The 13,234-nt window shown below is 38.5% G+C and overlaps 1 protein-coding gene and 1 pseudogene across 1 annotated transcript; both read right to left on the bottom strand.

Annotated features, from left to right (window-relative positions):
• Window positions 1-4,708: 4,708 nt before the first annotated feature.
• On the bottom strand, window positions 4,709-11,140 carry LOC138040501 (zinc finger protein 862-like). The gene is made up of 4 exons (XM_068886219.1): window positions 11,105-11,140; window positions 5,249-5,370; window positions 5,040-5,145; window positions 4,709-4,957 (listed from the first exon to the last, which is right to left on the bottom strand). The coding sequence occupies exons 1-4, from the start codon at window positions 11,138-11,140 to the stop codon at window positions 4,709-4,711; spliced, it is 513 nt and encodes a 170-aa protein (XP_068742320.1).
• Window positions 11,141-11,940: 800 nt separating this feature from the next.
• Window positions 11,941-13,234, bottom strand: part of LOC138040500 (uncharacterized) — a 15,963-nt pseudogene continuing 14,669 nt past the window's right edge.

The raw sequence follows: 13,234 nt of genomic DNA, 5'->3' as shown, positions 1-13,234 counted from the left end.
CAACCCTAAAATTGATCAAAAGAGGTTATATTATAAAATGGTTTGTCAGTTACCTGAAGTAAAGTTCAGATTAACTGCAAAAATTTGGTTTTATCAACGGAGTTGATAATGTAAATTGGCCACCGTACAGAGATTCTAAAAGCTGACGTTTCGAGCGTTAGCCCTTCGTCAGAGCGAATCGAGGGATTATGGGTTACGTGTAGTTTTTATAGTAGAGTAGGAGCTACGCTATTGGTGGTAACATGGCAACGTGAAAAATAGGAATATATTAGTTAAATGAAAAGCGTTCGCTAATACCGTGAGGATTAAGGGTGCCGATTTGAAAGATGAATTTTTGTTCTAGATTCTTGCGGCTTTCCGTCGTACCTAGATGTAGGGAAAGGCCGCAGATAGCCATGTGTTTTTTGGAGTGGTTAGGCAGATTAAAATGGCGAGCGACTGGCTTGGATGCATCCTTGTCATTCTTCTCAACATCGCGAAGGTGTTCGCGGAATCGGTCACCTAGTCGTCTACCTGTCTCACCAATGTATAATTTATTGCATAACGTGCAGGTTATGCAATAAATGACATTTGTGGAGGTACATGTGAAACGATCGGTGATCTTAACAGATCGCTTAGGTCCCGATATCTTGCTAGTGTTAACAATGAAAAGAGAAGTTTTACATCGTGAGCGCGCGCATTTGAAAGTGCCGGGTTGCTCGTTAGTTTTGAGCGCGCTTCTAACTAAAAAGTTGCCTACGTTTTTGTCGCGTTTGAATGAAATAAGTGGAGGTTGCGAAAAGATTCTACCAGTCTCGGGATCATTTTGGAGTAATTTAAAATTACTAAGAATGATGCTTTTGACTGTGTGATTATGAGGATGGAAAGTGAGGGTGAATGGAATTCTGTCATTCTTATCTTTTTGTGACGTTTGTAGCGATGACTGTCGATCAAATTGTTGGGCGCGATGATGGCCCGCTTTGACCACAGAGACAGGATAGCCACGTTTTTCGAAGAACTGGCACATCTCCTCTGATTTGCTGGAAAAATCGGAGTCATCACTACATAGACGTCGAAGTCTAAGAAATTGAGAATAAGGGATGGAGTTCTTGACATGTGATGGATGTGACGATGAATACAACAAATAACTGTGTGAATCAGTAGGTTTGTAGTGCACACTAGTACATAGCACGTTGCCTCTAATAGAAACGTTGATATCTAGAAAAGCCAATGAAGTTTCCGAAATTCATGAAATTCATGAAATTCATCTTTCAAATCGGCACCCTTAATCCCCACGGTATTAACGAACGCTTTTCATTTAACTAATATATTCCTATTTTTCACGTTGCCATGTTACCACCAATAGCGTAGCTCCTACTCTACTATAAAAACTACACGTAACCCATAATCCCTCGATTCGCTCTGACGAAGGGCTAACGCTCGAAACGTCAGCTTTTAGAATCTCTGTACGGTGGCCAATTTACATTATCAACTCCGTTGATAAAACCAAATTTTTGCATACTACTTCCCCACCGACGCAGCACCACAGTTTCTTTAGAAACTACCCCTTCATTCAGATTAACTGGTCGACCAGTTGTGTCCTCCATGTCAATGATTTCAGTTTGAGGCCATAGGTCTCTGAGAACCACAATGCCTTTTGTGCTTTTTCCCTACGAAGGTGGAAAAGAATAGCAGTTATCAGAGCTCAACTTGAAATAATGTCATGTACCATGTTTTTCTCTTTTTAATAATAATAATGATGATGATGATAAAATTGTTATTATATTATTGATCAATATAATAATATTAGTAATAATAATAATAATGATAATAATAATAATAATAATATTAGGAGTTTAGGAACAAATGGAAATTTTTTTCTGTCCGTATAAAATTACATTGTGTCCTTCTACTTCTCAGCTTCTGTATTTTGATTTTCTTGCTATGTATTTACTTAACAACCTATTAGATTCTAGAAAACCAATACCCTACATAGTGGAAGTAACAAACAAAATTCTTATTAGTGACTCGAACAATTAAAATGTAAACAATTACGTTGTAAACAGATCAACTGTAATTCCATTTGACTAGTGACTAGTGTTATGGTATTGTAACATGTATCGTATGTAGTGCAAGTATTGTGTAAGAAGTAAGTACAAGTGTAAATCATGTAAATATTAAAAACAAAAAAAATAAATAAATAAATAAAAATAATAAAAAATAAAAATAAAAAAAACAAACAGGGTGTCCAGTTCTTATTTTTTCCTATTTTTTGAGCCCATTCCTATTTTCTCCTATTTTTTAACCAAAACCTCCTATTTTTCCTATTTTTTAGCTGGTGATGCAAAAATTTGTAACAAAATTTAAAATGGAATTATAGTTGAATGTGTTTTATAGTGAGATTTATCATAAAGCAAGTAGTATGTTGATTCTGATGTTCTAATAGATTCCTAAAGAAAGATGCGTATGAGAAGAACTTTGGAAGTGATCTAGTCAGTATTGACTGCAGTGCAAACAGTCAGCTGCCCGATGCTGATATTGGAATAGGAGAGGCCACCAAGAAGGCTTTAGCCCAGATCAACCCAGATCGTAGAAAGTCTGTATATCTTGGAATCCGCACATTTTTATAGCACATCCGTTACATATCTACAGTCTCATCTCCCTCTTCAGAACACTCTCTTAAAAGCATTAGGATGTCTCAAACCTGTTAAGAGAGAAAAGCAAGTAGTGTGAAGGCAATTGCAAGACTGGCTAAAAAATTGCAGCCTCAGTTGGATGTCAGCATTGTTCAAGATGAGTGGCGAGTTTATGCTGTCGATGAAGATGTTGAGCAGTTACACAAAGAGAAACCCGTTGACCATTTTTGGCAAGAAGTATTCAATCTCAAGTCTCTTAATGGGACCGAGCCTCGATATGTCGCTCTTCCAAAATTAGTAAAATCAGGTCTTATTCTTGCGCAAACAAATGCTGAGTCAGAACAAAGTCTGTCAGTGAATGCCCGCATTGTGACGCAAGAAAGGACACTTCTTGGAGAGAGGACCATTGTTGGCCTTAGATCTGTGAAAGATGCTGTGAAGTTTTATGATCCTGAAAACCTGAGACAAGAAAAAATTGCCTGGACAGATGGTCTTCTAACTGCTGTGCGATCTGCGCACATGCATCATAGACAGCAGCTGGATGAAGAAGAAGCAGAGAAAAAGAGAAAGGAGGCTGATGAGAAATTGAAAGCTGAAGAGTAAGAATGAAGGAAAAGAGACAAGGAGAAGTTAAGAAAAGAGACAAGATCGTTGAGAGATAAAGGAGAGAGGCTAGACAAGAAGGAGCAGGAGGCAATGGATGAAATGCAATCGGCTGATGAGCTACTGTCAGAGGGCACAAGTAAGTTGCAGGCTGCTCTATCTTCAGGTTCCAAGGTTAATTCACAAGGTGCAAAAGTTGCATGTCTCATGATTGAAACGGCTAAATCGAATCAGGCAAAGGCAAAGGCAAAGAGTAAGCTTGAAGCAGTAAGGGAGAAGCAAAAGGAGGTTAACACAAACAATCAGAAGTTGCTGGAGAAAGCTCTACCAGCAGATGTTTCTGCTGTACCATCAAAGAAAAGAAAGTCAAAGTCAATGTAAACTGTCATTTTACACCTATAAGCAGGTGCTCTGCCAGCTCAGTAAAGACTAAAATGATGTAAACATAATGAAAAGCCAACTTTGTTTCTGAACAAAAGTGAAGGTGAAGCAGTTCAGTTACTTTAAAACTAGGGAAATCAAAGTAAATAAAGTTATGTTGTACAGATTCGTTTATAGATTTATCTCAGTGAGGGATATCAAAAAGAATAAAAATTCAAACCAAAAAACTCGTTTTGTCCTATTTATGTTCACTGCTGTTGATCTACTAAAGTGGTGAATCGGGATAGCAGCTTAGGTGCGGGGAGGCTATCTTTGTCGACGAAAGTACTATTGATTTTCCTATTTTTCTCCTATTTTTTAGTACAGAGTTTCCTATTTTTCCTATTTTCTCAATCCTGAAATCCTATTTTCCTATTTTTTTGAGCAACCATGCCGCTGGACACCCTGAACAAAAAAAAACCTTGTATCTTGCGTGGTAACAGGATGTACTGCAAGCAACAGACTGCCACCTAGTCGGTTTAGTGAAACAAAAACCCAAAACAAACAGCTTTGAAACATAATATAAAAAAAGAGAGAGAAGGAGAATAAAAACTTGTTTGAACATGTGTAATTACCTCTTTAACATTCACTTTATACTTATGGTGATTGAAAGAGTGTTATCTACAGTTTGTAACAATTGTATTCTGATGTGAATGATAGGAGGCTTAATTACACCCTTGACAGCGTAGATTTCTTGTTGATGAAAGACTTGTTATAAGAAAGTCAATGAAAGGGAAGCAGGCGGAGACAATTTGGGCACGTAGCTCCCAACCTGAGTGCTGAAGGGGCAAATAACTAGGGGGATCTTTAGATTTAAGTGCTCTGAGATGCAATCTGGTGCATTTTGGGTGCCCAGATTAAGCAAATAAACAGGCTTAACAAACACAAGAAATGACAATGTATTTAATAAAGTGCAGCCTTTTTCTGTTACATCATGTGAACTTTTGCAACAAAAATATTGACATCTTTTATTGATTCATCAGTCACATAAATCTTCTGGTATGGCATGTTTTTGGCTAAAAATCATTAAATTAAGCAGTCACATAATTCAAGGCGAGAGTGGAACATGGCTAAAACGTGTCCTCAGAAACAGAGTGAAGGCCTGAATCTTCATCTGACATGCTTTCTTCTGTGCAGTCTTCACCAGCCAAACCTGAGCTCTCTGCGACTATCATGTCTGCTTCTTGTTCTTTACTATGTTCTTCCTCCTCTGCCTCCTTATTCAAGTCAATGGCTACGTCAGTTTGGGTCGTAGCAGAGGGTTGTCGTGGCTGGTTCACTCGTTTCAATTTGTACCTTGATTTGTCATTCAGCCAAGTCTGTGAAGAAAGATAGCATATCTAAATGGAAGACGCTACCAAAAAAAGCCAAAGGGAAAGTGACAATCTAATGAGCCTTTACCTTCTTAGCATCTTGAATTATGCTGTCTACCTCAGCTAAGGTTGGTCCATTAATGGAAAGTTGTAGGAGGACATTCAACATGTCATCCTTAAGCAAACTTCGTAGCCTAAAATAAGAAGGATATTTCATATAGGTGTCTTGAGAAACAAAGCAAAATATAATTTCATTTTATTTTATTCTACTGATAATAACAATGCTACGGCATATACCTTGTCTTAATTCGTTTTACAGCAGAAACCCCCCTCTCTGGCCAAGCCTTTGTGACAGGGGCCGAGTAGCAAATCTCTGCGACTTCAGACAGCAGTGGGTACTGTTTCTGAGACTGGCATAGCTACCTGAAAAAAAAAATCCATGTCCTGAAGTAAAGTGAGAAAATGGGATAATGGTAGTCATTATTAAGGACGGTGCCTACTAATTAAAGATATTTTTTCCCCGGTGTGTGATTATGCAGCAAATGTAGATCTTAACAAGTGTTATTGAAATCCAAAAACAAAATTGGGTGTAACCACGCATTTTTCAAAGATAATTCATGAATAGTGTTTGTAAAAAGCGTTAAAATACAAAGCAATGTATGGCGTTCTTTCTCAAATTGAAGCTTAAGTATCTCTCAAAAATGCATGGTTACCCCCAATTTTCTTTTTGGATTTTAGTAACACTAAATAAGATCTACTTTCTCCGGATAGTTTTAAACCACGCAAAAATATCCCTGTATTAGTAAGCATCGGCGATAGGAAATCAGAGTATCTGGAGATGCGCAGAACGTATGCGCAATAACAGTAGTAGGCACTGTCCTTAACACAGTAACACAAAAGTTATATGAATATTAATAAGTTACGACGACTCCTTTTAGGGCTGTGTACCCTGCAAATGTTATTATCTTTATTATCTTTCTTGTGGTTTGCAAGTTCGTAAATGACGTACAGTACAGCCCAAAAATAATGCACGCGCAAGAACACGGAAGCAGTCAAAAGTACTTAAATTGAAGTTTATCCGCAAGAACATTCAAAGCACAAGAAGATAGAAAGCTTGCCGCAAGAAGCCGCAAGAAGTTATGAACTTAACCGCAAGACGCAAAAAGTGCAAGAAGTTAGCCGGTTCAACTGCAAGAGTAGTCGGTGTTGCTTGTCTGAGGTGATTAAGGATTGTTTTCCAAAACATAAATCGCTTTCAAAATGAAGGAATATAATTATCGGTATTGTTTCCTCTTGGGAAACATTCAGTGGGCATGAGATCAGAACTCGATTTTTGGTCATGCCAATTTATCGCAGGCCGTATTTAACGCACTTGCTTAAAAGAAAGACCGGTGAACATGAATGTCTCAAAGCAGTAATTAATTTCTGCACTTTCAGACAAAAAAAAAGCTTCAATCACGGCATTGACTACCAACAAGCAGGTTCGCAAGCATAACAAACCACGTCTAAAGAATAAACATTTGAATGTTTTAGATCGAACACGCTTCCATTTGCATATGATGCCCGGAAGGTGACAGTGTTATGTGTCAGCAAATGTCGTGTGATATCTTCATCGGCAACAGAAAACTCGTGGTATCATAACAATACTAACAATAAATAACAAACAAAAGCTTCTGCATTTATAACTCCTTTCAGAAACACTTATCAAGGGAACAACGTTGTAGAATGTCACCTGCGAGATCGAAAGCGACGAGAGCAAATGTTTCAAAATGTGAAATGCACATAAGGCCATTACGCTGAAAACAAGTTGGTCACGCTCTTGTCACGTTAAATTCGCTGTGGCGTACTTGTATTTATTTTTCCTTTCTTGTTAAGATGGAATGGATACAGAAGAGGTCAAAACAAAACAAGTTCTCCATCAAATTGCCCTAGAGAAATCTGCCTCCGTGGGAGTCAAGGGCACATCAAACTTGATTCATGATTTTTTTTTTTTTTCTCAGGGAACGCGAACTGAGTAGAATTCAGAACCAACGTTAATTTAAGCGGATTAGTCCCATGAGGGTATTTCTCACCCGGAAAAAAATTCATCCAGCGACATCATATCCAGCTGATTGGAAAATATACATGAAGGCAGCTGATTTTTCAGTGTCTCAGGCGACCTATCGACAATTAGGGAGCTTAAGCACGCGCATTTTTGAGACACTGACGATAACCGGAAGTGAGTTGTTTTCCCTTTTAACTTGTCTTCACACAACCATGGTTACATTGCTAAGTACCCGTACGAAAATTTCAGACGTTACGGTAGACTAATTAAGGCCTAATTTTTGAAACATGAATAGGGCCAGATCAGACCTGAAAGTAACCTTAATAGCGAAGCCTGAATACAGCTTTATGAAACCTCACTGCAACCTTAAAATCAAGCATTAATTCTTAAGGCCTGAAAGCCTTAAGAATTTCAGGCATTAACATTCAAAACATTCAGGCCTGAATGAGGGCATAAGAGAGCCTTAATCTGTGACCGCTCTAGCGCCCTAGCGGCGATTGAATTACGACACGTTAGATTTGCTGTTGACGACCTTTTTAGACCTACAGACTGCATGAATCAGGCCCCAAACAGTCGCAAACTTGAAATATCCAGACCTGAATATGGTCAGAACGATCTATCGAATAACAGGAAAGCACGTCATCGCACGATCGAAAAACACTTTACTTCCATCCGCGATCCGTCCACGACTGTTCTTTACTTTAAAAAACAGGAACTGGACATACCTTAAATAATGGCTAATTCTTTATTTTCTCATCTTAAAGCCTTTCTCGAGTTTTTCCATCAGCGTCATATAAGCTAACAAGAGGCTACAAGTAGCCTATACTCGGGCCTGCAAAAGTACAGTCGTGTATCGTTAATTTAGCACTTAAGAGAAGAAAAGAGAAAAGTCTCTCCTTCTTACATCGGCCTTACATTGCGATTCTCATGATGTTCGGCTGTGTATGTAGTGAATACCCGGACCCAGATTATCTTCATTACAGGAGTTAACAATGACCACTGGACCATGGAAACGAGGTAAAAATAGTGTATTTATTCCAAAGTGGCTAAGCACATTGTTTTTTGCTGATCGATGGGTATTCTTGCTCAGTGTTTGAGAAAGGAAACGCTGATTGAACGGATTAAGATGAAAAGAAATGACTCATCGAAACATCTTTTGCAGAAAAAAATGAAAGAGAAACGAAGTTTACATGTGAAAAGATCTTTCCGAGATGACCAAACATTCGTGTAGTGCTGCACATAGAAAACTTTGTCATGTGCGCGACACACAAAGATCCGCACTATATCTCAACACTTGAAAATACTTTCAGAAGTACACAAGTTCCTTGAGGATGGCCATGCCAAATGAATCCATACCACGAGAATATAACTACTCACAGTAATCTGCACCCAATTGTCAAAATAAATGTTATTTGCCAGCTGGGAGGTCCGTATAGGGAAAAACTGTGACCGAGGCTGCAGGCCTAGGGCACCTTTTTCAAGACCGATGTCCCAGTTTTTTGCTATACGGACCGACCCTTTGCTGGTAAATAACTTTTTCTTTTCTTCTCTCTCCCATCCTCTCTTAAAGTCACTTTTTTTAATTGTTGACTCGCATCGCGCTTGATAGCGAATGCAGTATTAAAGCGACTTACAAAATGAACGTTTCAAAGAGAAATATTTTTATTTGAATTATATTTCCAAACCTCTTGTCTAATGAAAAATAACCTCTGTATGTAAACGGAGTTTCTGGAATGGTAAGGGCAGGAGAAAAGATAGAATACTGTAGTATGGGTCACTTGGCCTGTCATTATTTCGCTTCATGTATTGAAACTCTCAAGAAATAAAGATACAATTGTGAACGCAAACTCTCTGAACGGTGAGAAGTCTGTCAAGGAATATTAACCATTAATGTCACTGTTCCTTGGTATCAACATGCATAATTAGCTTTTAACCCTTTAAGCCCCGAGGGGTTCCCCATTGACGAGTAAAATCGTCTGGCGTTAGACAGAGTAAAATCTATAAGTGCCATTTGGCACTATCGGGGCTGAAAGGGTTAAACACGTAACGCAAGGCGCAATGGAACGAGACAACAGACGTATTGGCGCTTTTTTTGAGGGAAACACTGTTCTTCTGTATCAACATGGATAATTAGCTTTTAAACACGTAACGCAAGGCGCAATGGAACGAGACAACAGACGTATTGGCGTTTTTTTTTAGGGAAACACTGCCTTACAGCTGGTTAGCCTATGCGACTTCCAGATTGCATGACATAGAACAACCTCACTTATCTCCCCAGCACTACGAGCTGAGTGGTAAAACAGGAAGTTCTGGGTCAGACAAGAGTACTGGTTAGTAAGCAATGTACAAAGGCAAGGAACCAACAAGCTTGGGGGAAGTCGCTGCACAGACTCAGCCACACCACACAGGCACAATTTTAATGACGGCAAAGGGATAAATCCAAAGGGAGTGAGGGAGGGAGGGAGAAAACTTTGACAAATTGCAAACAGCTAGTTCATTTAGTATAGAAGACAAACTGCTAAGTGAATCTTGGAAGACTAACTGAGGCTTTCTTAGTTAGACCCTGTCTATTAAAGTAGCCAGTTGCACAGGTTCTACAATGCAGCAGGGAAGCATTACGCATGCTCTTTAGCAGTAATGAATGAGCCTTTAACAGATTTGGCCAATGCATGTGTACGTTATAATCTGAGATCTAGGAACAGAGTTTTAATGTCCTCGTTTTATTTACAACAAAACAGTTGATTGTAAGACCTTGAACAGCCGACTACAAAGAACGCAAAGACTGTATCACGACATGAATAGCCCTTTTAGTACAGTCACGTTCCATTAACCGTATTTTACTGATAGGGCAGTAAAATCTCATTTAAAGAGAAGTCCAGATACTTGGTTATGTGCAAAATACATCGAAGCATAAAGTCTACAGATACCTATTTTACCTTCAAATACTTACCCCTGCATAACATTTCAAGTTCCGTTTTCCGTGAATCTTCTCGTGATTACATGTGTTGCATACGAACCATTGAAATTACTAGCTTTACAATCAGCCTCGTTAATCCAATTTATGACTAAGACTTGTTTGCATTACTAATTAACACGAAAAGGGGTAACTTGGGAATTTTTAACAATATATCCTTTAATCTAACCCAAAATCATTTAGATATCCAAAACGTCCTATGCATGATCCATTTCCTTTGCTTTTGGGTTTCTCAGCATTATGATTTGCAATATTTCAGGTTTACGTGTTCACAAGTTTGTTTTTGTATCTCGAAGATGTTTAGATTTCCAATTACAAACTCTGTGTAAATAGTTCACCCTTCTGAGAAAACAAAACAAACAACATTCTTTTACAAATCGTACGTACCGGGTATTCCTGATTTCGGTATTAAATTTAACTTTCATTTTCCAACACACACTTTTAAATTTAAGGAACATGCTTCCATGTTTCAAACATCATTTTGCATTTACCTGTTCATCCACGCTTTTGGAAAAGTGTTACATACCACATATTTACATTTAAACGCATACCTGAGGTAGCTCCTATAGTTGTGTTTATGAATTTGTATTTTGAATTGTATCACTTTCAATAGTTCCGTCCATTTCAGTTACATTCGAGTATATTCTTGTTTCATTCAGTTCACGGAATGACTTGTTTCGAAGCTGACGCTTGACATCTTTTGGTGTGGGTCTACCGCCAAAAGCCTATGCCTTTCTTCGCATGTGTTTTGAGCGCCCCAAGAAGAAACCGATTAAGCCGACGCAACCTCGATCTATCCCAAACAACGCATCACAGTGCTCTTCATGATCTTGGATCACGTGAATTGCTTTAAATAACCAATGTAAACAGCGCCACGTGGCTTCTATTGTGCATTACCCAATCAAAACACCGCCACGTTTTTCTATTGTGCATTTTGCTGTACAGGAAAAAATAAAACTTAAATCAAACGTATTTTATAACTCGTGCCCCTATGGGCCCGAGTAATTAAAAGTAGTACGTGAAGAACTACTTATCTGAATGATCGAACATGAAACATTCAATGCATGTAGGGGAAAAAAGCTACGAGCAGAATTTCTTCCCAACCAATAAGTTACAGCTTTGAGAAAAATCATACCTGTCCTACTCTAATGTGGTAGTTAAACTTGCCCATGATCAGGCGATCCCCAAAAAAGTAATGACTAACGAAATACATGTGCAGCATTTTTACCCTGTAACGCAAAATTTCTACCCCATAATAATTATGTACCGTGACAGAGAGTTTCACAATTTTAGATAATCGTCACAATACTTCCTTCACCAAAACTGTAAACATGCTTTTACTTGAAGGTATGCTAAAGCAGAAGGAACGATTATACATATTTCTTTCATCTAAGTAAAACAAATACACGATATAACTACGGTAAAAGAAAGTTCTATGGACGTTCTAGTCACAGGGAACTTAAACGCCGACGTGAACGAGATCGACTACGAAAAACATAAATTCGCATTACTGAAATAAAATTGACCTCTTTAGCTTGTCCATTTTGTTTTCCCATTTCAGATCACGTGATGTTTCTCTAGGGAAAAGTTTCTTTCAAATGTCGTCTTCTGCACGTGTATATGTACGCATAAATTATGAAATTCCCTTGAGGACATCACATGGTCAAAAATGGGAAAACAAAACGTACAAGCTAAAGAGGTCTATTGCAATTTTTCCGACGCATTCTGCTTGTGAAACTCATGCCAACTACCCAGGAATTAAACTTGTATGAACGGTGTTGATGTTTATCGAGTAAATTCAAAACGTCTCTACTCGTGCTAACGTCCTCCACAGAACTTTAAGGCCCGTTTTAAACGTCGCATTTCACATGTGCCGAATCTAATGCAAATGAGCGAAAACAGTAGATTTTTCTCATTTGCATTACATTCGGCACATGTGAAACGCGACGTTTGAAACGGGCCTTAATTTGGTCATTTCACGTCGTTGTTTTGCAGAGAGCTGCAAGGAAATGTACCAAAATGCAAAACGTAAGTGCAGAGCGTGCAGAGCCATGGTTGTTTTTGCTCATCCAGTTCATTGTTTTTGGCGTTCTCGTTCTCGTCGACGCCGTCCTTGCTTAGTTTCAACGGCTTGTTGTTCTTATGTTGAAATGCCTCCAGCGAGAAAGGAGTATAGTTGTTCCCGGGAGGAATGAGCTTAAAAATGAAAAAAAGCATGCAATTGTCAGTTTATTTCCAAAGATTTTATTCACCTTTCTTTTATTTCGTTTTTTTCCGTTTTGTTGTCATTTAAAATGTTTATATGTGTTAAGTTTCTCCTCTACTTTTTTTCATGCAGTCGTATAGGTACACTTTGTAATTGACACTGCACTTGTAAACTTTCACTGTCAAATGATACTCCGTCATGCATACTTTGAATAACGTGACAGTTAAAATTTGAAATAAAGGCACCAAAGAGAAAGGGCCTGTGCGGTCAAAATTTAAAAGTAGCGACGGAGAGATGGGGATCTTATTCTAATCAGGTACAAATTATCTGAAAGCATTGTTGTAAATCACAAGTGAAAAAAAAAAAGATTAATAAAAGTGTAATAACTCCACATAGAGGGTATTTTAGCAGGGAATCCAGCCCGTTCAAGTAAGTTTTGATTTTGTATTCATTACTGTAACAGGACAATGAAGGCCACCCAGTTTTTAAACTTTTTATATCTGATAACCGTTCCAAGGTAGCATTCCTGTTGAGTGAAAATGTTTCAAAAGAGAGAAAAGGACTTGCTTACTTTTCTCTCCTGTGGCAAGAATCACACCAATGTGCCTCTGTTTCTCTCCTCGTCCGGTGTTCCAGTCAATTTGGATTTCGGCCCCGACGTCGAATGGCCCTCTCAAAATGCAACCAATTTTTAGCAGTACACTGACACTTTTGTCAGAGTCAAAATAAATGCAACCTTTGATAATCATCTTGTGAATGACAAAAAGTCAGAAGTGAAGCTTATTTCAGTTTCTGAATGAATACGCCCTCTAGTTAACATCAGGGATTCCAATGTCAATTTCGAAATGAAGCTTGTGTAATATAACTACGTAATCGATACTGCCCAGAGTAATAGAAGGGTAAGAATGCAGTAGGAGCAGAGGTAAACAATTGGGTAAACGTGATACATAAGGAATTTTGTGATCAACAATATGTCCAGGAGACGCGGGAAACGATCGAAGGATTCTCCGTAGTCGGAAAATGGCGCGCGATGTGTCCACGCCGTCAAAGCCATGGAGA

Source organism: Montipora capricornis, chromosome 3 (genome assembly GCF_036669925.1).
Source record: "Montipora capricornis isolate CH-2021 chromosome 3, ASM3666992v2, whole genome shotgun sequence".
NCBI lineage: Eukaryota > Metazoa > Cnidaria > Anthozoa > Scleractinia > Acroporidae > Montipora > Montipora capricornis.
Note: the sequence above shows the minus strand (reverse complement) of the source record. Positions and strands in the feature narration are given on the sequence as shown.

What these genes read in the sequence shown, in the direction of transcription:
- LOC138040501 (XM_068886219.1), bottom strand. Translation starts at nt 11,140, where the DNA reads ATGGGCAAGTTTAACTACCACATTAGAGTAGGACAG. An exon ending in ACCACATTAGAGTAGGACAG is followed by an intron (nt 5,371 to 11,104) that starts GTATGATTTTTC and finishes TTTTTCAGGTAG; the next exon opens with CTATGCCAGTCTCAGAAACA. An exon ending in GTAAAACGAATTAAGACAAG is followed by an intron (nt 5,146 to 5,248) that starts GTATATGCCGTA and finishes TTCTTATTTTAG; the next exon opens with GCTACGAAGTTTGCTTAAGG.